This window comes from Canis lupus, chromosome 18 (assembly GCF_003254725.2).
Source record: "Canis lupus dingo isolate Sandy chromosome 18, ASM325472v2, whole genome shotgun sequence".
In the NCBI taxonomy this organism is placed as follows: domain Eukaryota; kingdom Metazoa; phylum Chordata; class Mammalia; order Carnivora; family Canidae; genus Canis; species Canis lupus.
The window spans coordinates 18,143,238-18,168,879 of NC_064260.1; the positions used below are offsets into that span (position 1 = coordinate 18,143,238).

Here is a 25,642-nt window from a genome sequence, read left to right on the forward strand (position 1 = left end):
ACAGCCTATAGTAGTTGCTAAATAAGTATTTCTTGAATTTCATTGCTCTAAGACACTCACCAATCTAGTATACCAGATAAACTACAGCACTATTCTACTGGGGAGTTATCACTACTTTTCATAATTACATTCTTTAGGTCTTCCTACTAACAATTTTGCCTCTGTACCTAAGTGTCATAGGTAGCTGACATTAATAAATACCTTATAATTATGATAAGTATATCTGAATCAAAAATCAAGACACATAATTTGATAAAGGGCATTTTGTAAATGTGAGAAGTAGTATGGGAGATCCATTTACTTTGGATGTACTCACAATTTTCCAGAGTACTTTGTTATCTTGTGTGGACATTAAATACCATATTTGGATTGGTGCTTTTCCTGAAAATCTGGATTACATAGTGCTATGATATATGCAAACCATTATTATAACTTTTTTCTTTTAACTAATGCATATCTTTTGAAATTCAAAAGTATTGTGCATATATATCAAAGTAATCTATGCTATTAGACAGCTCTTCTTCTCTTCTTTTGTTTTTAAATAAAGTACACTCAGAAGCTGAGATTTCCAAGAAATGTGCTTGCTGTGGCCAATAAACAGAGATTTAGAATCTCAAATTAAATCCTACTTTCATTTTGCAACTGTAATTACTAGGTCTCATTTTCCTTCTGGGCTTAAGATATTCTTTTAAAATTACAAGGATTTTACAGTCAATACATAAGAATAATCATAGTTTAAAAATTTTCAGACCAAGCTGAACAAATACTTTATACATTATTTGAGGACAAAATGCTAAGCAATATCTTCCATATTTTCTACATATCCAAAAAAATGACATGGAAACTTATAGAATGAAATGATCTCAAGCACATATATTCTCCAAGGGGTGTTAGAACATGCTGAGATGGATAATGAGCTGTCATCATGGAAACACTCTAGAGATGTGTGCCATGAGCCCACAGACCTGAAATACTACTATTATTATGAAACACTCTTTTCTGCAATTGTTTCAGTGTTCTGGCTTTCCGTCCAGTGGTCTAAGCAGCTATTCAAAGCACTTTCTAAAAGTAAAAAAAAAAACCTGAATCTTCCTTTTCCTCCTTCACTTCTGTAATAACGTTAAACACTTTAGTCTAAACTAAAATTGGTAAGTATTTTCAGAGCTGTTAGGTCAAAACAATGTTTTTCCTTTTACTTAAGTTAACTGATTATTACTGAAAGCTTGTGAACTATGATATTCTATCTAACTTAAAAGACCATTGAAGTGTTGCATTTTTTAAGTAGCATGGTTGAAAACAATTAAATTGACATAGGTATTTAGTTGATGTGAAAATAATTTCATCCCACGTTAGCAAAATTTCCGGTAAGTTCTTTGGAAACATCTAAATTGGAAATCTCTTGAGATATTCTAGCCAATTTCTATTTATCTAGTCCAGCATGGTCCAATATAAATAAAATGCAAGCTACGTAAGTAATTTAAAATTTTCCAGTAGCCCATTTTAAAAAGCAAAAAGAAATAGGTACAATCAACTTTAATAATGTATTTTAAGCTGGTATATCCAAAATATTATTTAAGCATTCATCAATATAAAAAATTAGTGAGATATTATACATTTCTATTTCTTTTTTGTATCAAATCTTGTAAATCCAGTATGGATTTTACATGTATCTTAAGCATATCCAAGTTCAGAGTAGGCACATTTCAAGTGCCTACTAGTTTACATGTGGCCAGAAGCTGCTGTATCAGGCAATAAGGATTTAGTCAGTCTGATGGCTTTCACTTTTCACTTTTTTCGTTTTCAGTCTAGTCTTTCACTAAAGCATTTTATGAAAGTAATTAGTGAATATGACTCTTGTCCTTTGTCTTTTGTCTGTTTCCTTGGCAGCCACTTAGACCCATCTTGATGGGACTTGCTCTCTACCTTACATATGTATGCATGTGGGTGAATAAAATTAGCACAGTGACTATATACTAATAAACTGATACTACTCAGAAGAATGATTTGTTACACAGAATGGAAGACGTTTCATTCACAGGACTGTGGGTACTGAAGAATACTTGCCAGAGGAATCCATTCGAAAACTGGTCCTTGGTGGCACTTGTTCTGGATGGGAAAATGGGGAATTAAAATTGAAATTCATTTATGGCATTTTAAAATTCATCTTTACTATTTTTTTGTTGCTATTAGAACTCACCCCCAACCTTTGGTGCTCCAATTTAATGATTTTGTTTCTCTAAAATCCATGGAAGTTAGTGGACAAGACATACCCCGTCTCATGTATATGAATATGTCTGTGAATGTATTTCTTTTATATGGATGCAAAATAGAAAGTTCTGAAATTTTTTAGATCAGACTGAGAAAAATAAAAGATCCTCCTTTTCAAACATTGGTTTTGATTCTCATTGTAAAAATTCTTATTGAGAAATAAAGTCAATCCAGACCCCGAGCTATACACAAAATAATTAAAGGCCTTTTAAAATCAGTTTAAGATATTGTGTCATCAAATATTGAGATGAGAAGTAGAAAATTCAATCAATGAGTGTCTTGACTTGTGTCCATTAGTCCAAATATCTTGATACTTATCACTACTTGGCTAGTTGAAGTGATACATAAGTAGTTGGGTTAAATTGGTTTATGTTAGCAATATAGATCCTTCATGAGAATTTTGATATAATTAATCTTTGCTACATATAACATAAAAATTTGTGGACATGAGCATAAAATACTATTTACATACTGTAATATATATGAAGCACTATAAAAATGTGTATTTTATTTTTACATTAATAAAAATTAAAATCAGGTCAGATTCTGTTTGCTTTCTTATTGAGCTTTGTTTCATATAAAGAGTTCTCTACTCTTCAACAATGAAAATGAAATAGAAGCTTTTTGAGGTTGATGATGAGGCAGTGTCACCAACCTTCTGGGTTTCACAGGTGTTCCTGACCACACCCTGCACAGCACCCTGCACCCTCACTCACTGAGGGCAGAATGATCATCCCTGCCAGGTAATTTGTGTTTTTGCAGTAAAACAAATTAGTTTTCCAGAACTGTTATTTCTTTAAAATCTGTTATTTTATTTAAACTGTTATTTCTTTAAAATCTACCATGTATAGTGTGACTGCTTAGGATTATAAACTGAGAAATATTCTTTCATCAGAAAAATAGAGCTGCATCAGGGATAGAAGGCTGTTACCTTCTAAATACTTCCCATTAGTTGTAAAACTGACATTTTATATTATCATAATCTTACTAGGACCTACGTGCCATCCAGCAATTACATTCAGTTTATTGCAGCCCTGATGGTCTCATATTTATTCATGAAAGTACTTTGGGTTGCATTGTCAACTTGTGCTACCAACAAAATGCTTTGACATACTAAATAACTTTCAGTCAAGAACTGATTTTAGAGTTTACTTCTCACATCCTCCCCTGTCTCCCCACCGCCCCACCAACCTCTGTCTGATTCCAGCAACATTATGTTTTGAACTATTGAATGAAATAAATTTATAAGCTATAAGATTGGACCTAATTTCTAAAATATGTGGAAAAATATGCTCCCAACCTTACTATTATTTCACTATCTTTATTACTTAGCTCATGTCATGGTAACTTTCTTTATTAAAAAGGACCTGTTAGAAATACAAATATTACCATAATTGTTTACAAAGCTACCCCCAAAATTCTATTTTTGAAATTAGATTTCCAAATTAAAAATGCACATATTAAAAATGGCAAACACAGCTTAACTGAAATTACCAATCTCCTTTATCAATATATTATAGCTGCAAATAATTATAGCTGCATAATTATTTGCAGGTACACTAGAACTCCAGCTGAAAGGTTTTTTTTTTTCTTTTTCACAGATCAAACCATAATATAAATGATACTAAGGCCAGCAATAATGGTTTTCCCATGAGAAAAAGGTACAGGAAATTAACCTTCATAGTATCATCGAGGACATTTTAAATGATAACGTTATTAAATTTTTTTCTAGCCTTTTATGATTCTAATGTTAAAGTCATTGCTAAAAGTGTCTTAACATTTACGTATCATCTTATTTTAATATTCCACTGAAATAAGATAGTGCACCGGAGAACATTTGTTACGAATATTAGAACATTAAAGCCATTGGACAACAACAATGTCCAAGCAAATGAGGCCAGGGCTTGGTCTAGAAGCATTCAGATGTGCGGTGTTCTTTAGGAAGGCAAGGTGGCCTTTTGTGATCATTTAATAGCTGCCTACAGCTATGGCATCCATGATGCATCAGAACCTTTCTTAAACCTATTGACATTTCCAGCTTGACCCTATCAGATGTTTAATCACTTTGGCAAGGGAGACTGGAACCTGAAACGCTTAAGCAGAAGCACTTGCCACAGGCTCCCAAGCTCTAGATACTGTGTATCTCCCTTGTGTGATGTGGCTCCATCACCAGTTTCCATTTAGAGTCTCAAGTGCTGTGCTGGGTGGATCACATTTTTATACTATCCCATCTTTCCAAGTAGCTCTAGTGTTAGGATGAGAAACAGTGCCAGCTACAGCTCTTGCTCACTGGTAACACAGAAAAAGCTGTAGAAAACCAGTTACTTTAGAAATACAACCACCTTTTTGTGATTAGCCATGTTCTATGTGAATTATAATACCTAACAATGAAAGAATTTCACTATGAGCAATGAACAACAGAACCACAGGATAAAAGCCATAGATGTGGAAAATGCAGATATCTTTTTTTGATTGGTTATGAAGTATAATTTCCTGTCAAGTATAGTACTAAAAGCCTGTCAAGTATAGTCCGAAAGATCTTCCATTATGCTCTAACTGGCCTATGGTTACTTCTGATTGCTATTTCTGTTGTCATACTCATTGCTTATTATGGGTTAATTCTTCCTAATTTCTGGAAAGAAAAATTGATCATATGAGCTTTTGGAAGACATTCCAGAGGAATTTGTGTTCTAAAGAGATTCCACCATAAGGCACATTACACCATATGGATCCCTGACACTTTTATGACCCTACATTTGAGTGATGTCTTACTGCAAAGGAGCACAGACATGTTGTACCTCATAAATTGTTTATTTATAATAAGCAAGGTTCAATGCGAATAGAAAAAAGTTTGGACAACTTCAGTCATAATTCAACTTGGGTTCACACCAAGGGATAGGATCCTGAGGGAAGGGTTTCAGAGAACAGGGATTTTTCTTCTCTGTCTCCTCTTGTTTTCATCTGCTTGTCGCTCTGGCTTCTGAGGCCGCAGTGGGGAGTGTGCTCAAGAAATGGCCTCATGAGACAAACCTTTCCACTAACCTTTCCTCACTGGTATGAGGTGGGATCTCATTGTGGTTTTGATTTGTATTCCCCTGATGGCCAGTGAGGTGGAGCATTTTCAGATGTGCTTGTTGGCCATGTCTATGTCTTCCTCTGTGAGATTTCTGTTCATGTCTTTTGCCCATTTCATGATTGGATTGTTTGTTTCTTTGCTGTTGAGTTTAAGAAGTTATTTATAGATCTTGGATACTAGTCCTTTATCTGATAGGTAATTTGCAAATATCTTCTCCCATTCTGACTTAAAGCAAAGCGAAGCAACAGGATGGAGCCCTCATTCCTAGATCACCAAGTTCTTTAGCATGATCAGAACTTTATTTTGTAATATCCCAAAGAGATTCCAGTTTCTTTGGGAAGTACTTTTATTGCCTTGCTCGGCATCCAGAGGACCTGTCATGGCAGTCACTGTTCTGCAATTATGTAAGTATAATCTTTCCTAGGGATAGGAAGACAAACAAAATTACCTCCCTTTTTGGGCCCGTGATTATTGCAATGTTGAATCTGATTTATTATCTGTGAGAAGAATGAGAACTCCACAGCATAATACTTAAATGAGTGAAGTCTTGCCGCCTATTTTCTGCACTTAGCTTGTCATGCTCTAGATTTGTACATATGTACCCTTTCCTGAGTACAGATGGAGTTTGCTGGGAGTCTGGCTAATAGACAAGCCACCATATATGTCTTTACCTCAAATTAGGAATAAAATATGTATGGGCAAAAATTCAGTCAGCCAAATAAGTGAACTTGAAGGAAATTATTTATCCGAGTAGGTACAAAATTTTTTATTCATGATCTATACATTTAGATATATGCTTTTATTGGACAGTAATATGTTATTTCTGTAATAGATTATATAGTAAAGGGAAACCATATAATTCGTCATTCAAATGAGGACAAACTGGAGAGTGAAAGGGAAGCTATTAATAATTCTGCTAGGATGACACAGAGCAGAACTGTCCCAGGCAAACAGGCATGTGCAGTTCCCCCATGCAGTCTCATGGGGATGTAGATTGTTATGAAACTGTTTCTTCTCATATCAAAAATATGTGACACCATCACATGTCGGAAAAGATAGGCAGGAGAAGATGTGGGTGTGGGCACTGAGGGCCTTTAGAAGTAGTTTCTCTTTCAAGGTTAGGAATGGTAAACAATAGTTTATTTTTCAAGATTAGCATACAAAATGGAAAAATGCAAGCTCTTCCTCTTGTGATTGCAAAGAAAATTAGTCCTCCTTTCATGAGAGTTCTGAGAAAAGGACAGGGAAGGGAGAAGTAAAAAATAGCATGGCTTATCCCACTGTGCAAAGGTATGTATTTTCCTTGCTTTCAACTTAAACAAAACGCAAGTAATGGGGACAGCAAGAAGTTAATAATCAACAGAGGCTATTATTGCACAATGAGAAAAGTGACCTTTATTGCAAAGTCTTGAATAGAGATGGGGATGGGGAGATTTTTGCTTTTTCCTGGGAGCTGCTGGTCATGCCAGAAGGTCAATGCATAAATAACTGACATGAAAACCCAAAAAGCTCATTGGTCAAAACCTCTTTTGGGATTTTTTTTTGGGGGTGGGATATTTTTCTTTTCTATATATACAAGTTTTAAGCTTATGTGGAAATAAGTTAGGAAAAAAAAATTCTGCACAGCATTTTCCAATAAGGCCTAAGGAGATTTTTGAGAATCAGAAGGTATTTAACAACAAGACGTTCTCCTGATTAAACATCAATTTTGCCCTTGGAATGAGAAACTGTTGGCCTAATTGTCTAATTACCCTTGAGCTGTTGTCTATATTTACTGCACAATTTCGCAGGTTGAAATGTGATGTTATCTGCTGGGTTGTGCTATGCAGTCTCATTCAAGAATCGTCTTCCTAGGCTTTTGTGTCCTCAGCTTCAGTAGAAGTTCTTGCAAGTGGCATTTATTTCTCATGATTTTTTTTTCTCGTGGAGTGCCTAACAGAGTTCTAGAAGACAGGTGTTGAATGTTTCGAACATTCTTGTTGAGTGATTTGGAGTCTGGAGGTACTACCTCTAGGCATTCTGCCTGCGGCTGTGAAACTGGAAGCGTTGCCCTGCCTGCTGGAAGAGTCTTCATTCTCTCTTCTTTGGTTCCATCTCATCGTAAGATCTCATGAAGACAGGAGGCATTTCTCTCATAAGCATGCACCCGTCATGTTCCATTTCATGTGGCTCTAGTAGCCTATGGTTGTCTTTGTTTGTTTAAAATCACTACATTTTTTTTTCAGGAATACATCTTTATTAAGATGTCCTGTGCATGCACATTAAAATGTCAGCATAATCTAATTATGAGCCAAATGAGGCACAGCAGCATTTACATCATTTGATAAATTTCCATCATTTGCAGGGGACTGGTGACTTGAATCAAAATACTTCTTGACAGCCTTGATATAACAAACATTCTGTAGCTCTGTACACCAGGAGCTGGTGGGTGGAGGTACATCCTTTCTTTTTTGGTTACTGCAACCCAGTTTGGAATGTGAATGCAAAATATCTCTTTAGCCATAGACCCAGTTGTAAGGGGAGATACCATGAGGTTGCTATAGGCCATGGAGAATGTCAAAAGGCTTGGTTTAGACAGCTTCTGGTTGGGATTCCCTCCCATACTTTCCCTGGTCCCCACAGATATTTCTCCCAGGAAAAAGTTTTCGGGGATACAAGGATAAACAGAGTGAAACCTAAATGTTATGCATGCGAGTCAAAGGAATAAGGTGTGGTTCGCATCCATATTTTGAATATAGTTCCTTTGTATGGATGCAAACATTTCATGATCATTAAAACAAAAAAAGAAAACTATTTGACGATGATGAGAAATACACTGAGCTTTCCCTCAATTTATTTAAAAAATATTTTCTGGCATTCCAAAAACGTGAGAGAATGAAACTTTTTTCATAATTGGAAACAAGGAATGTAGAGAGGGCAACGGGCTGCGTTGTTCTTTCTAGACACTTGCATGTCCACAAGCAGAGTGAGCTGATCACCTATCCAGAGACCTGAGAAAGTAGCACTGCATTTGTTTGGTTTCCTTAATCTTCAGCGTAGAGCTTTGCTTACCCTGACATGATTTCCCTGTTTCTTTCACACTCCATTTAGTGTTACGAAATAGCATGATACAAAAGCAAAGGATGGGAAAGAAAATGAGCTTGCCCTCTTTTGGCTTCCTAAGACCTGTGACCCTGAAAACATTGCTGTGACCTCAGAAACATTAGAGAGCTGACAAAAACATAAAGGGGGGACACCATTAGAGCAGAGGCAGCAGTGGGATCAGTGGGGGCACTGATGGGTGGAGGTGGGCTGGGGTGGGAGTCAGGCTGTTGGTTGTTGACGTGGCTGTGGAAGCAGAGGGGATAAAGAGCTCCCAGGGGAGGACTGGAAAAGAAAGGTATGGGAGGTTAAGGTGGATTGGTTTGCTTGGATTGTTCCAGGTAAGCAGCGGCAAGGCAATGAACAGAGACAGCATTGCAGGGGCTGGATAAAGAAATCAGAATTCTTTTAGGGTTGAAAAGAAGGTCATGTGCAATCCCTGCTCAGAAACTGAGGGCATCACAGTATCAGGCGCCATGAAGGGAAGAGGGAATAGATGCCAACATTGCCTTTGTCCTGAAACTACAAAAGAACGGGAGCAAATGATTAACGGAGGGACAGAAATAGGAGGAAGCATCATCCTGAAGCTCCCTAAAGGTAACCAAAATTTTAAACAAGCCAAGGATGTGACAATATTTTAATCTGCAATGCATTCTATCCTCCAAGTTAGAAAGAACTTCTAGTGCATCTTGATATCTACACCTGTTTACACTTTTTCTTATTTGCTCAGTTAAATTTGTAAGAGCAAGGCGTATTACTCATCTTTGGTATCTCTCCACAGAGCTGAGAGTAAAGTGGGTATTCAATACATGCTTGGATATGGAAGCAGAAAAGCCATTAAGAACTGTGTTCAAATCTCTTCAATTTTTTTTTTGTTTGCTGAGCATTAATATCCTGAATTTACACCCTACGTTATATAGCTAAACACACTACTTTGTTCTTACTCTATCACAGCAAAGGCATTCTGAGTACACAATCCTTTAAAGACATTTCAGCTGTTCACCCAGTAGCCCTGTCATAGCTGATTATTTAAAATAAAGAGGTGTGTGGGGGGACGGGGTTCATTTTGACAAAAAAGGATTTCTCAGTGCGAGCCCTGCTGTCCTAACTATTTTATCAATGAAAATTGCTTTTACAGAGAGTTGTAGAGGCTGGGGAAAAGGCATTATGTCTCCTCTTTCCCTTGCCAGTTGGGTGCATAATTCTCAGCCCGAGTTCATAAAGAATAAACAGATTTCAGATCCTCTGTGGTCACACACAATTTAAAACCTGCTATTTATGTTTCGGATGTTAAAGCTGGAGAGAAGACACTGGCGGAACACAGAGACAAAAGGAGTCAGCAGACTGTAAAAGGCAACACGGGGGACCAAACACTTCTCACTAGGCTAGGTTTCTTGATCCATTTACTTAGTTTATACTGCACATTTCTCTCATAGATTATACATTCATGCCATTCAGATTCCCGGCCTCTAACATTTGGAAGAGATGACCTGTCAGATGGTGGAAAGAGGCACAAGGAATGTACATGCAATATTAAAAGCCTTTGTTTTCTAATATTTATAAAGTGCAATGAAATAATTTTAGAGGACCTTCAAACAGGATGACAAGCACATACACGATATTTTGTTTTATGACTGAATGGGCCCCACAGCATTAAAGGGGCCCCACTCTGTTAAATAAGAAGCAGAAGTTTGGGGTAGAGATGATTGGCAGCTGGCTCTGTGCTGTTTTCAGAACCATTACTTTCATGGATTGTGAGTTGGAAGGACATGGCTAACATTGACTCACGGCCCTAAATCTTCAATGATTGCATTCAAGGCCCTAAGAAAAAAATCTAAGCTGCGGACTCAAGATCAGATTACACATAAATATCCCAACCATTTATCTTATTATTTGGTGACTTGAACAAAACTATCTTCTTCCGCAACCCCCCGCCCCCGTCCTCCCCACCAAATACATTCCTGATTTTCCTCAGGGGTTTAGGGGGAAAACCATAGGAAATAAAATATAAAACCAAAGGATATGAATTTTTTTTTTTAAAGAAAAGTTTAGACCAGCTGGCTCTACTTTTGAGATACTTTCTGAACCTCAGAATATCAACTCATGCCCGATCATCTCAGCTTCAATATATCCCTTGGCAGGGCTTCAGCCATTACTAATGTACCCTTGTTTTATGTGGCTTTCACTTACGCCTACTTTCATAAATCGCTCTAGATTTCTCATAGAGCTCGTAGGGGTCAGGCTTCCTTGGGTCAAAGGCCTCTGTTGAGTCAGGAAAAGAAGTTCTGTGGAGGGTGGGTGGGAAGGGCAGGTTCTGCGGGATGGCCGGAGCAGATAGACTTGTTTGAGGACTGCCTTGGTTCTCCCAACGGTCCATTATCTGGAAGGCAAAAGAGAACAGAAGATGGCTGATGGTGAATTCCTCTTTGTCACACACCACAACCCTCACCTTTAAATTAGACTCTCTTGCCCCGTGGACTTTCCTTAGACTCTCTTGCCCCTTGGACTTTCCTTAGTTAGACTCTCTTGCGCTGTGGACTTTTCTTCCATGAAACATTTGCAACTTTGGAATAAGTGTGAGGAAAGACTCTATGTCTCTGGCTAAAGTACTGAAGACTGTACTCAATACAAGTGGTTGCCTGACTTCGGAATGCAAACTGACATAACCTTGTGACCTAGTGCTGGTCATCTCCAGCAACTCACTTAATCTCTCTGAGTGTTTTTTCCTCCTCCACAATAAAGATGACATGTGTCTCAAGATAACTTTGTATGTAAGTGTGGAAAAATGTGTGGTACTGGCCCTGAAACATGCCATTTTTACTAAAACAAAAGAGAATAAAGTAGTCTACGTGTATTCTCTTGACATCTATTCATATCCCAATAATCTCCTATACCCGAACATTTGGGGTCACTTTCCTTATAGTTTTAAGTAATAATGCGACCACCTGGGATTTATGAATTGTTCAAAGTCTTCTGTGAAGCCTCATTTACTTCTGATCTGGCAGTTTCTTTCCCAAAATGCTACTGCTGATGTTGCTACCACTATAGTTTATTAAAGATCTCTAGAACACTTCCCAGTTTACCATGTTTTCTCACACACGTTTATCTTCTTGGATCCGCACCATGGCTCCATGAAGTAGATAAGGCAGGACTAGTGTCCTTTTATCAAATAGAAAGCCAGGTTAACTGAGAACACCTGTTTGTACCACCAACTTCACCTTCATTCACTAGTCAACTGATTCAAACTCAACTTATTCTTTTCTGCTTTGGATAAACCTACTTTGTGTAAAACTTAGACTAGGCTATCCTTATGTCTAAAATTCTCCATTGGGTCAGCATGGTCTTCAGCTTAAGGGTTAAACTCCCTACAGGGGCATTAGTAGCTCCTCATGACCCAGTTTCTGTTCACTGTTCTCATACTCACTCATAGTCTCTCCTCTCATTCCCCAGGACCCATCAGACTCTCTCCTGCCTCTGATCTTTTGTGTACCTTCTTAATTTCTCCTTCTACTTACAAAGTTTACCCATTTCTCCACTTTTTCCACCTCCCTTCCTCCCTTTACCTGGGGGCTACTAGACTCAGATAAGATGTGTTTTCTAAAAGGCCTCTGCTGGCCATTTTTTTTTTTAAGATTTTATTTATTTATTTATTTATTTATTTATTTATTTATTTATTTATTTATGAGAGACACACAGAGAGAGAGAGGCAGAGACACAGGCAGAGGGAGAAACAGGCTCCCTGCAGGGAGCCCAATGTGGGACTTGATCCCGGGTCTCCAGGATCACGCCCTGGGCCGAAGGCAGGCTCTAAACTGCTAAACCACTCAGGGTTCCCTCTGCTGCCCATTCTTAAACTGGTCACACATCCCTCCCAGATGCCTCACAGCACCTCAATCTACCCCTCACACCCAACGCTAATGATGCTTAACTATTATGGCAAGACTACCTATGTCTCCTCAAATAGAGCATGGTGGGGACAGATCCTGCTGGGGACACAGTCTTTCTCATTGTTGTATTACTGACACATAATAAGCTCAGAAAATGTTAATGTAGTGAATGAATGAAATCATCAATAAAATATGGTCAGCTGTTCTTTTTTCCCCTAATCTGGCTAACTTATAACTGTTCTTTTTTTTTTTTTTTAAACATACAAACAAACAAATTAGCTTTGACATACACTGTTTTGAGGTTGGCAGGATTACGACTCTTTATCCCTTATTGCACTGTTCTGCTCTTGTTTCCATGCTGGCTATATTGGTTAGGGCTCCTACACCAGCTCTGCTTTGTCACTTATAAATATTTTAAGGTTGGAGGGAATGTGATGTGCCAGGTACCTACCATGCATGTCACTCTGTAAAACAAAGTTCCCTGTGACTTACTCACCTAGCTTAAGCCGTGGCAGATATCAAGTGAGCCAACAAACTATGGAAGAAATGAGTCACTGACCCATCTCTCAATAAGACGGATACCATGGTCTGAATGATTGGGTCCCTGCCCAAATTTATATATTAAAATTCTAATACCTAAGGTGATGGAACTAGGAGGTGGGACCTTTGGGAGGCAATTGGGTCATGAGGATGGAGCCCTCATGAATGGGATGAGTGCCTTTATAAAAGAGACTCAGAGTCTAGAAGACCCTTCTGCCAGGTGAGGTTGCAGAGAAAAGATGGCCATCTAGGAAGGGGGAAATCACCAGACACTGAATCTGCCAGGGCCTTGATCTTGAACTTCCAGCCTCCAGAACTATGAGGAAAACTTGCTGTTGTTTACAAGCCACCCCATCTATGGTACAGCAGTGTGAAGGGGCTAAGACAATTGGCTTAATTTAGCTTGTTTTCTATACGGGCTACTGACCAAGATTTCATTTTAACAAAGTTTCTAAACCTAAAGAGGATGGAAAATCCTAGTTGAGCTCAATTCCCTAATATTGAACATAACCTCAAGAGTGTGAAGAGGTCCAGCAGTGGTCAGCAGCAGATCCTGGATGCACCCAATTTGTAACTCTAACGGGAGTGCTTTTTACAATAATTCATTGAGTGGAATAACTGGCAAATTTGTTTAGAATTTTGGCTAATATTCTGCTCAGTGGACTTTTTGCTCCCATTTAATAAAAATCCTTAAATACACACTTCATAATTCATTTGATAGCAAAATTCATCTAGGAAGCCATTCTAGGTTCTTTGGTCATCCACTCTGTGTCTTTGCTATGATGAGCAGACCCACATTTGTGGCTAAAGTCATATTGTTTTTTAATTTTTCACTTAAAACGACTGGCTTTAGGCACCATGTGGATGCATTTTGGCTGTGACTTTCTCCCTTCTGCTTCCGAACATAAGGTACTAAATTCTAAACAGTAAATAATTTAGATATGTGGACGGAGTAGCTGTAGAATAGCCACACAGGTCCTGCTATGTGTTGTTCATGCGCAGTCATTGGAGCAAACATGCTTCCGGTGAAATATTAGTATTTCTAAACAACATTCTTAAAACTACAGAACAAATAATGCTTTGGGCACTCTTGGGAAGGCTACTGGGGCCGAGTGACAAATTCTACAATTTCTGTAGCACAGAAACGAGGGAATTAGTCAAGAGTCCGGTTTATGCTTAGTAAAGCATTCACAACATCTTGCTGTGACATTCATCAACCCTTGAGTCACTCTGTCAGGGTTTCTTAAAAGACTGTAGAGCAGAAAAATCACTGTGCCCATGAAATTACTGAAGAAGCAGACTTGCAGTCCTAGAGCTACCCCCCTCCCCCAACTGAGTTATTTGTTGGCTTTGGCCCAAAAGCCCATGAAGCAAACCACTTGCCCTGGGATCAGAGGTCACCCTCTGTTCACTGGGGCTGGTGTGCTGATCTAATAGCCTCCTTTCAGGGTACGCTTTGTTGACTTCTTACTTTCTTAGAAAACTGGTCTCTGGACTTCTGCTTTCCAGCTGGGACACTCTGCTCATTTGTTCCTCTCAAGCTTCTTGAACACCCTAGATTCTGATCCTGTCCTGTTGCTCAGGCCCTTGGCCTCACTTGTTCCACCCAGTGGCTCTGGCAAGACATTTACTTCTCCTGGCTTCTGAATGGGCCTTGTACAGTCCCAACTATGTCCATGCCTAGGCAGCTCACTAGTGTAAGGAAAAACAAACATGTAGTTGTTTTCAATATCTGGGAGAAACCTTGTGTCTCTGCTAGCCTCAGTGAATGAATGAATGCCTCACTGTACGAAGGTATAGTCACTGAATTATCATCAGACAGAGTGGACATATAGTCCACAACAGGGCCTTGCATGGAAGATAGGAAAACCCAATCATGATGTGGTTAATTTTTGACTCCCCATCCTGATCTAGGGGTCACACTGAGAGTGGATGGCTTGTGAATAAGGCGGTGCCCCACCTCCCAGGAAGTGCTCCATTTAGAATCTGTTTGCTTTCTATAGAAGCTGGCTGGGATAGACTAAATGCACCCCCTCATTATTTTAGGGCAGGGCTGGCATATGAAGGCGTTTGGTTTGATTCTATACTTGAAGAATGAACTTGGATCCCTTCCAGATGGAGAGCATGAGAACTCACTACAATTAGAATACTACTTGTCACAAAGGAAATAACGATCTCAACAAGGATTAGCTTGAGATGTAGATCAGTAGGGACAGAAGAGGGTCAGAAAGTGACACAGGACCAGGAGAAGGAGAGATCTCACTCAGGATAACGTTTCCTTATCCTGACTACAGATGTCCTCAATCCTTCTCAGAGGAGAGAGTCTATAAATCCATATACTGTGGGCATATATTTATATATTTGTTTAAATGAATACTTTAGCAAACTATGTTCACTTTATAGAGTCATTGATTTATTAGGGTTTCATGCATGGAGGGTCTGCTTTCTGGGATGACAGTACTTTATATTTCTCTTTTATTCTCCTAGAGGTTTTATCTATTGATTTGAAAGAGAGCAAGAGAGCTGGAGCAGAGGGGAGGAGCAGAGGAAGAATCAAACTCCCCACTGAGTGGAGAGGCTGCTGTGAGGCTTGGTCCCAGGACTCCAGGATGATGACCTGAGCTGGAGGCAGATGCCCAACTGACTGAACCACCCAGGTGCCCCAGTACTTTATATTTTTGAGCTCAATATGTAGAGGCGCTGTTTTAAGCAACTTACATGTACTGGTAAGACTCTTCATGATGACTATGTGAGTGGGGTACTATTCTTTTCCCCATTCTACAGATAGAACTTGAGATACTAACAACCTAAGTGGCTAGTTGAAGGTCATATAGCTACTAAGGAGAAGAAGCAAAGTTTGAACCCAGGCAGTATGCTTTCAAAGCCTGGACCCCAAAATGTATATCACACTGCTTCTCATTACAGTCTTTGGTCTAAAGAGCTTCTGCTGGATCCATGGAGGACGTTGAGTTGACAGTCCTATATCCTCACTCAGCCTAGAACCTGGAAGTCCAAGCCTTAGCTTTTGTAGGAATGTGTGGGGTTCAGGATTAATTGTAAATTGAGTTCTATAAAACCTTTTTTGGAATTATTGACTATGGATGTAATTACTGTAATGACAGAAAATGCTGTAATTATGCCAAATGGCATAATTTGTGTAAATGTGGTACATATAAGGAAATCACTAAATTGCATAATTGTAGCACCATGATGAAGTTGCAAGGCTCCTTGTTAAATTAGATAAAGATGTGTATAACCACAGAGCACAGATTAACTTTGGTGATGAAAGGAAGAAATTATTTAAATTTTGGCCAACCAAGATAAAACAAATTTCATTTTAAACATTTTAAACTCCCCTCTTTTCAAACTCTGTACCTCACTAAATGGTTTACTAAACCCAAATAGGTCCAGGTTCCCCATCAGATATTCTCTGTGGCCCAGACGAAGCCAATCCTAAACGAGGACATGGTTGGTGAGGACATCCTGCCCTGACAATCAGCTCTTCATCTCTAGCTCCCGGTTTCCTTATGTCTTTTTGAGAGAAACCTGGAGCTGGGGCATATGACAGGGCTCAATTATACTTTATTTTTACATCTTCAAGCCATTTCAGTGCTTGTTATTTAGTTAAGCCAGTTATTGTACTTGAAAAGTGTGCAAAATCGTATTACCTCCCTTTATAAAATGAGAGAATCAAGAGGTTAAATATTCTCTCAGTAAAAGAAATAGGAAAAGCATAAATTAATTCAAGAATTCCCTACTCACTGGCCAGACTTGGGGCCACTTTCATCTGAGCTCCTCAAAGTGGGAGGGAAGAAAAGGAGTAGGTGGGGGAAGTGATTCCCTGAGTTTTATTTTTGACTGGAATCACTTTGCTGTGGTTCTTTTCTAGCTGTGGGTTATAGACACCCCAGGTAGGGTACAGCATTCTAGCACAGCATGAAATGGGATCCCAGAAAACCAGTGCCAGCTCTGGGAACTTGGACAGTTACTAGTTTCAATCTAATGGAAAGTAAAAATTAGGTCTAATTGTGAAGTCGACTTGGCTAATCTAGCCACACAAAAAGTATTAAAATCCATCAGCCTCCTGTATTGGCATCAAAATTTCAGGCTGATTCACTAGGAAACTAGACCCAGAGAGTTTGCGTGATGGAGAAGAGTACCAGCTTCTAAAGGAGATTCAGAAGTTGAATGATTGCCGGGTCTGCTGGAATATGTATGTCTCTGCAATATTCACACACAGAGTTAGAATATACATTAAAATGTAAACATAAATATGTACAGAACTGAATTTCTTATGTCCCAGATGTAATTTATAGGTCAAGACCTCTAGGCCTATAATTTGCATTGTTTATAATAAATCCATGTTATACACTATAGTTATTTCTGACAGGGGAAAAACAAAAGGTCTCTGCAGTACACCACACTGAACAGTGTTAATACTCATTTTCTAAGTATATTAAAAAAACAGGAAGTATTGCCTTTACAGGAAAGTGAGACAAGTTATTTTGCATTTGTGTGACAAGTACAAGACAAAGGGACACAGGATTTGTTCTTTTGACATCATAGCATCTCGGAGGTAAAAGAGATTTTGAGGTCACCCAATTAACTCTTACTTAATGGGACTGCAACAGTAACTAGAAATCAAGAAAGAAGCATAATAATTCCAACTTACAGGCTTTGGAGTTTTCCATGGAGAAAAGAAACCTGTAATAAAGAAAACAATATTTGAACTTTGAAAATATAACCTGCTTACCACTTACGGGTGTCATGCTATTAAGATGACTGCATTCATATTACTTCGTTAATAGCAAACCATAATGAAAAAATATGCTACAGTTTTTTTTCAAGAAGCCCAAATAACTTCGTTGGAATTATATTAATTTTTCTAAGGACATTTCCTTATTTGGAGGCTGAGGAGTCTGAGGCACAGAGAAGGTAAACTGTATGGTAAGTGGTCAGCTGTTTTACAAGAACTGAGATTGAACCATCCTAGGGGTCACTGTGTCACAGCGGTAGCTGGAAAATGGGGGAGAGGGCGAGGTGCGGGGGGAGACAAAGAGAATACGTACAGAAATTAAGTTCTTCAAGGTAAGTACTTTTGCTTATAAAAAATAATCTGCTTGGCATACCTTCCTTATGCGGTTAAAAAGTAATCAACAAGACTTCATTGGTCCTAAATATTCTTTTTTTCTGTTTTTACTTTTATTTGCATTTACTTTATGCGGAATTTACTCCTGGGCCATAAGTTTTTGTTTCTTCAGTTTCTTCAGGGGTATCTCTTTCTTCTATGCAACCTCCTCTTCTGGTTTTAGGAACAGTCTGCTCTTTTTCGTAAGGATCATCTAGGTGCAGCAGGGAGGGCTCATGCATGGGTTAATCTGACCACGAGCCCTGTAAGATCCACGCTGCATCTTGGGGACTTTGCTCACCTGGGGGTGCTCAGTGCCCAGATAATCTACATCTAAGCATTTACACTCAGTATTACTCTCTGTACTATTAAGCACGTGCAGTAAAAATTCAGCACTCTTTTGGGTCACTGACCCTGTGTGCAGGCTCACAGTTTGGCCTGAGCACACCTACCACCTCCATCAGGGCAGTGATGGGATGGCACACATTGCTTCTGCAGAGTGACATCCTTCAGATACTTGGTGGCTTTACGGATATGCCTACCCTTGATGGCCTGGGCAGCTTAGTGTGTTTAAAATGAACATGAAGATTTGAACCTCTTGATTTGCATAATTTTGTAGGGTTTTCTGGGTCAAGTGAAGAGTGAACCATTTTCAGAGATCACCTTGGGCCACTTACAGACGAGCTCATTTGTCCTAAATTTAAAAATAATGTATATACCTGTTATGAATCAGATTCCAGTGTATAAAAGAATAACTCTTTGGGGACTGTTCTCCCACGGAGCCCTTCTCTAAGCAGGTATCTATTTATTATCCTAGCGCTGCAATATTGTATATCAAGAAGCAGCTCAAACTGTTTGTTAATTGAATGAGTCATGCATCAACAAAACCATGCTTTCTTTTTTTCAATTTAGTGAGCAATTTCTATTATTACAAATGGTATGCAGATTGGACTGTCTCTGCTGTGATCCAAATGACCATTTAGATAATGAAAAGCAAAAGATAATTCCTTGTTCTTTTTTTCTTCCATTATTATTATCATATGGTATCAAGTTTTTTTAAAAAATAGTAAAAACAAGCTTAAAAATAACGGTGAGGAGGGCAGTTGACATAACTGACCCTAGTAAGCCAAAACATAAACAGTTTTGCTCATGTCAATGTTAGTTGGTATCTGAAAAATGCCCAATAAAAATGAAATATTGAAAATAAGCCACATACTGTATGTTTATCATCTTAAAAACTGGGACTCCTATAAAATGGTTATGGTTGAAAACTGTAGCCCCTTTATAGGAAATATCTAGAGGAAGCTGGACACACAATTATCTAGATGTTTAAGTAATCCTGCTCAGGCATGGGATCAATACTAACTGTAGTACCTCAGTGCACATTGTGGGGACCTGATGCTTCATCTTATGAAATGAGGGAAGGTATGTAATCTATCAGGTTTCTCAGCTCTCCTTGGAACTCAGAGTCAAATTTAATGCTCAACTGTAATAACCATCTTACCTAAGGAGATGAGAAGAATTAGCTCATCTTACATACTCTGTGAGTTCTTATCTCTCCTTCCAACTAAAGGACAAAAATTCTGTCCCACGTGTGGTTCGATTATAACTTAATTATAAGGATCTAATCATATCTTTTTTCTTTTTTGGAAGCAGCTGAGAGTGAAAATTACAGATAAATAAATACATTTATCTCCTTGACTCACTCTGTAAAATGCCAACAAAAACAAATTGATCACTAATTTTACAGTGAAAAAAAATTGTAACCTATTGGCCAATTAACCATTCCTTTCCATGAAGGATAAGATTTATTTGTTGATTTATGGAATTGCCAGCAACAGGTCTTCTGCAAAAGTTGTCACTTGTCCAGTCTCACATGTCAAAACATTCAGTTATTTCCTCTGCTTTCTTTATGTCATCACCTTCTTTGTGGGGCACCAGAATGGATTTTGAGTATTTGCTGTTTTACATTTGTAAGGTGCTGGGAGTTTCTTAGACACTGATACAAATGTATTGAAAATGGTTGCTCTCTTATGGAGCTCTCAACTCTGCAAGGGACATTATGCTAAAAGATGATTATTCCTCCTATGGAAAACGTGTAATCATCTGACCTCTGAGCAGTTAGGGTGCCAGAACTAAAATGGCATAAGAGGGATAGTGGTCAAGATCAGACAAGGAGAGAGGGATGTTTAACGTGACCACCTTTCATCAGAGCTACTTTGGCTTCCCATTCTTTTAAGGCTGTTTCATTTAGTCTGACCTCAGACCATTGGCATGACCCAGGACTTCTTTACTGATCCTATTATGGCAGTTTCTGGAATATTTCTAATTATGACTTATGCAGCAGAGGCTTCAGTCTGAAGCAATAGTTAGTCTTTCTGAGACATTGTTAAAAAAAGGTTGGTTGGTATGGAGTAAGTAATTTCAGGTAGTAAAAATGGTATCAGAATAGATTTCCCCAAATATAGATAACTTATGTGGCCCTTTGTGTTTCTTTGACAAGTTATCAATTATGCTATAAACATTTAAATTAAAATAAATAGAAAACATCTACCTCAGATATGCTTGATTTGGTTTGATTAAGCCAGAAGGTCAAGTTTTCTATATGATTAAACTCCAACTTTCTGTTCAACTCCACTGGAAGAGCTACAGAAATACTACAATAGTGTGGACCAAACTATTATATAAGTGTACAGTTGTTTTGGGGGTAGGATGGCCCTTCTTGGAAACCAAGTTTATTCCAATTAATATTTATTTATTTATTTATTTATTTATTTATTTATTTATTTATTTTAAAAGATTTTATTTATGAGAGACACACACAGAGAGAGAAAGGAAGAGACATAGGCAGAGAGAGAAGCAGGCTCTCTGTGGGGAGCCCGATGCTGGACTCGATCCCAGACTCTGGGATCATGCCCTGAGCCAAAGGCAGATGTTCAACGGCTGAGCCACCCAGGCGTCTCTCCAATTAATATTTAAATAAAACCACCAAAACCAAAGGAAAAACTTTTAAATCCTTATTTCTGTAGTTTTCTTTTTTCTAGAATCATTCTAGTTGGAGATAGATCACAGAAGCAAGATAGGTGTGGTTTAGTCAGAGTATGACTCTTGGGTTTCCTTCCACCCATCTCCATGGGAAATAGAACAAGGATCTGGAGAACTTTTTCTTAATCTTTCAGAGCTATGAACCTAACTCACAGGAGAAAGGAATGTGTGTACCTAAAGAGCATTTCTTTAAAATAACAGTAACAACATCTTTACGTTTTAGTTTATTTCTGGCCTCGTTTCCTCTACTTCTATAGAAAGCAGTATATTATATTCCCTTGTGGGATTAAAATTTCTTTATGATGGTCCATGTTTTCCATATTAATCCTTTATTGGTGTGTGTGTGAGCACATGCCTACAAATGCAAACATTTATTTAATCCTTACTCTTAAGACAACAAAAGTGAAAGACCTTAATGTACAGAGTTATAAACTGAAACATAAGTAGAGACATAAAGGGGGGGGAATAAGAGAATAAATGGGAAAATTTAGGTGCAGCTAATAAGAAAACTTAGATGCATTTAATATGAAGTTCAAAATGGAATTAGATTTTTAAAATCCATCTTCATTAGAATAAGAAATTAAACTCAAATAAATTTTTAATTCTGCACCTAAAAGCACAGTGAGAGGGCCAGAGAAACAGAAGCCCAGTGCAAAGAGCTTAGATAAGAAATTCCACTACTCGGGACACCTGGGTGGCTCATAGGTTGGGCATCTGCCTTCGGCTCAGGGCGTGATCCTGGAGTCCCAGGATCAGGGCCCACATCGGGCTCCCTGCATGGAGCCTGCTTCTCCCTCTGCCTATTTCTCTGCCTCTCTCTCTCTCTGTCTCCCATGAATAAATAAATAAAATATTAAAAAAAAGAAATTCCCCTGCTCAAAAATAGAAGACAACACTGATTTCATACTGAAATTTCAATTGAATTCTATATGTCAATAAATGCAACTTTTAGTAAACTACAGGACTATGGTTGTTGTATAAAATGCAATATGCTAAGCTAAATTTCAATTTTAGATAGAAAATGATTTTTTAGCATAATATGTCCTATACATTGCATGAGCTATGTTACATAGGACACTCTCATACTAAAAAAGATTACAAATTTGTTGATTATTTGAAGTTCAGTTTGAATGGGAATTCTGTCTTTTGTTTTGTTTTGTTTTTGAGAGAACATGCAGGCACAAGCATGGGCTGGGGGAGGTGGTGGGGGGAGGCTGGACGAGCAGAAGGAGAGGGGGAGAGAGAATCTTAAGCAGGCTCCATGCCCAGTGCAGAGCTTGATCTCACAACCATGAGATGGTGACTTGAGCCAAAGACAAGAGTCCGATGCTTAACCAACTGAGCCACCCTGGTGCCCCGGGGAATTCTGTATTTTTATTTGCTAAATCTGAACACCCTATAAAGGGAACATTTTATGTAAGTCCATTTAAAAACGAAAACACGATAGTTAGTCTACTGCAGGTAATATCTCATCTAATTAAATAAAAAAAAAAACCAAAGAGAAAATACTTAATATTTCCTTTTCTTGCACTCCCTCCAGTGTTTTATTGTGAGGAATCTTGCTTTAGAGAAACCTCAGAACGCTCCATTTGCTATGCACACTACTGGTTTCTGTTGGTTGTCTGTCCATCAGCAGCCTTATCTGAGGTCCTCCCCTCACGTGATGCAGAACTCTATGGACAATGTGAGCATCACAAAAGACCATTTTCAAATTACTTGAGGACTGGTTGGCACCATTGCCTTGTCCCAAGAGGAATGTTCCACAACCTGCTCTTCTCAAAACCTGCCTTTGACACATGATAATCAGAATGAAAAAATTATAGCTCTAAAGGGAGGCCCTTTAGAGTTGTGTGTGTGAGATGTTTGGTAAGATTTTTTATTATTTATTTTCACATGGCAACAACATGATGAACTTTTTAAAATTACCCCAATTGGAATAAGGGATCAAAACACAACAAGGAGCAACTTAGATTAGAGAGAGTCCCGGCATCTTCAATTTGGAATAACGCCAAGGCAATTTCTCCAGATTTCTAGAAATTTCCCCAAAGAGAACTAAATCTTTCAATATGCCTCTATACTCCATTTGATATACTGAACTTCTATTTGCAGAATGTGAAATGGATTCTCCCTCAATTGAAGTACTTTGTACAACGTACGACGCTGGTTTTGAAGATTATCATTAGAGTTTCATGTATTTTAGAGAAGTTTCTGCAGTTACTAAAAACAGCAGAGATGCAAGGGGAATGTTTCATATTTCTCTTTTCCTTTAAGCAATATAAAAGAAGTGGGAGGCCCTCTGAAATAGAGACCTGCTTCATTGCAGAAGTCCATGCCCTGGTTTATTAAGAGCTGTGTTGTGTTTTGCTTAAAAAAGAAGGAAGATACAATGCTGTGAATGTACTTAGCACTACTGAACATGTACCCTTAAATGCAATTAACATGACAAATTTTATGTCATGTGTATTTCTTTTTTTCATCTTTTATTTTATTTTTTTGTATTTTTTTATTGGAGTTTGATTTGCCAACATATAGTATAACAGCCAGTGCTCATCCCGCCAAGTGCCCCCCTCAGTGCCCGTCACCCAGTCCCCCGTCCCCCCACCCACCTCCCCTTCCACTACCCCTTGTTCATTTCCCAGAGTTAGGAGTCTCTCATGTTCTGTGTCCCTCACTGATATTTCCCACTCATTTTCTCTCCTTTCCTCTTTATTCCCTTTCACCATGTATATTTCATCATAATTAAAAAAAATGAAAACTAAAGCTATGAAAGCGGATAAAGAAGTAAAGCAGGAAGGAGCATGTGCATATTGCATGAGTGTGAGAGAGAATCTAAGGGTAAGAAAGAGAATTTCTTTTTCACGGTTTCTCTGCTATCCTGCTGGAGGACCGGAAACTCACCTAGACACCCACACAAACCCTTCTACCTCTAACGTTATCCTTTCTCATAAAGGATTCGAGGCAATAAAGGAAACTCATGTTCTTACTACATTTCTGAAAATATTTCAGGGACTGTTAGAAAGTCTTCCAATAGAGGAAATAATTTTTTTTTTTTTTTTTTTAGTTTCCCAAAGTGGGGGAAAGGCCCTAGAGTTTTTAGAATCTCCAGTTAGGACTAATTTGAGGGAGAAAAATCACTAATAAAGTTAATCTTTAATTTAAGGATCCTCCCATTATCCCACAGCCTGGCAACTTTTTCATCAAACATTCAGCCTTTGGTAAATGTAAGCCAGCAGGGTAACGAGCTAATTTCCATTAAAAGTAGTTCAATGTTATTCACTTTTTTTCCTGAGTTTTGACTGATTCATGTATGTCTTATTAAAATTCATTAAGTGAGTTAAACCCTGCAGTTCCTTTAGATAACTTATTTAAGCTATTTGAAGTCAGAAAGGGGCATTTTTTCTTAATGAGAGTGACCTGGGCCAAGAAAACCCCCCAACCTCTCCATGAAGTATAGAAGTCACACTGCTGGTGATGGTAACACAAACCTCATATCACCAACCTTCAGCCAAGCACAATATTCAATTTGCAAAGAAAAATTCAAACTGGTTGCCATCTTTGGCCAGAATCTGTTTTTATGTGGTAAGCTGAGGCTTTCTCTGCAATGCTTTAAAAATGATCCTTTCTGCATCTTTTAAATAAAAGTGTTTTTCTTATAAACACCACAAAGCTGTTTTCAAATAGCATTTTCCCCCTGGCTTTGTTCCTTATGGAGAGAGCAGTCTGGCCATTTAAAGTAATCCCAATGAGTATCTAGAAAGGATAAGCCTGCACATGTTGTCTTCTGATAAACTCAGCTATATAAAGGATGCGTTCAAAATAAAGCAGGCCAGGTGAATAGCCTCGAACAGGAATAAAGGCACGCAGTGAAAGAGGAAGAAGTGTGTCAGGGAGGCTAAAACTCAGAGTGAGGTGAGGCTTGCAGAACATATGAACAACTACAAAGGACTTTTTTCTTTATGTCCTGAACAGAACCAAGAGCGGTAAAGAGAGAAACTGTATGTTTACAGTGTGCTGTAAACAGTTGGCAAAGAAAATGTGGAAGGGTATCAATACTTGCAAATAGAAAATTCCAATTCCGAGAGCAATATATTTTTTAAAATGATGAATATATAGCATCAAGTTTTTTTTTGTTTTGTTTTTGAGAAACCTGTCTAGAAACATCTTTATGTAACTTAAGAAAGATGAAATGTCTGTTTCACTTTACATCAACATTAAGTACTAATTGAGCTATCGGTGTCTCACAAGCACCATAAATTCAACACAGAGAAAATGGAACCCTTGATCTTTCCCCCTCAAGTCTTCTCTTCTGCGTTCCTCATTTTGGTAAATTTCACTTGTCCTTCCAAGTTTTAGAGACAGGAGGCTGAAAGTCATTCTTAACATCTCCCTCTCCCTTATTTCCTTATCACCAAATCCCGTTTGACCTCCCAAATCTATTTCAGGTACACTTTCCATCTCCACAGCCACCACTGTAATCCACGCTCACCATCATCTGCTGCCTGAATCAAAACAACAGCAAATTTGCTGATGTCACAGGGTCTGATTATGCTTAAAATCCTTCAATGAATTCCTACTGAATTTAGGATAAAAAATAAAACCTATCAGTTCATCCTCATT

At 38.3% G+C, this 25,642-nt stretch overlaps 1 protein-coding gene across 1 annotated transcript in view; it reads right to left on the reverse strand.

The window, feature by feature from the left end:
- Positions 1 to 25,642, reverse strand: part of MAGI2 (membrane associated guanylate kinase, WW and PDZ domain containing 2) — a 1,104,679-nt gene that overhangs the window by 152,766 nt on the left and 926,271 nt on the right. The window contains exons 20-22 of the mRNA XM_049096782.1: positions 17,525 to 17,556; positions 10,616 to 10,805; positions 2,065 to 2,106 (exon numbers count right to left, since the gene is read on the reverse strand). Of these exons, the coding sequence (XP_048952739.1) occupies positions 2,065 to 2,106; positions 10,616 to 10,805; positions 17,525 to 17,556 (264 nt within the window). The remainder of the gene's footprint in view (positions 1 to 2,064; positions 2,107 to 10,615; positions 10,806 to 17,524; positions 17,557 to 25,642) is intronic.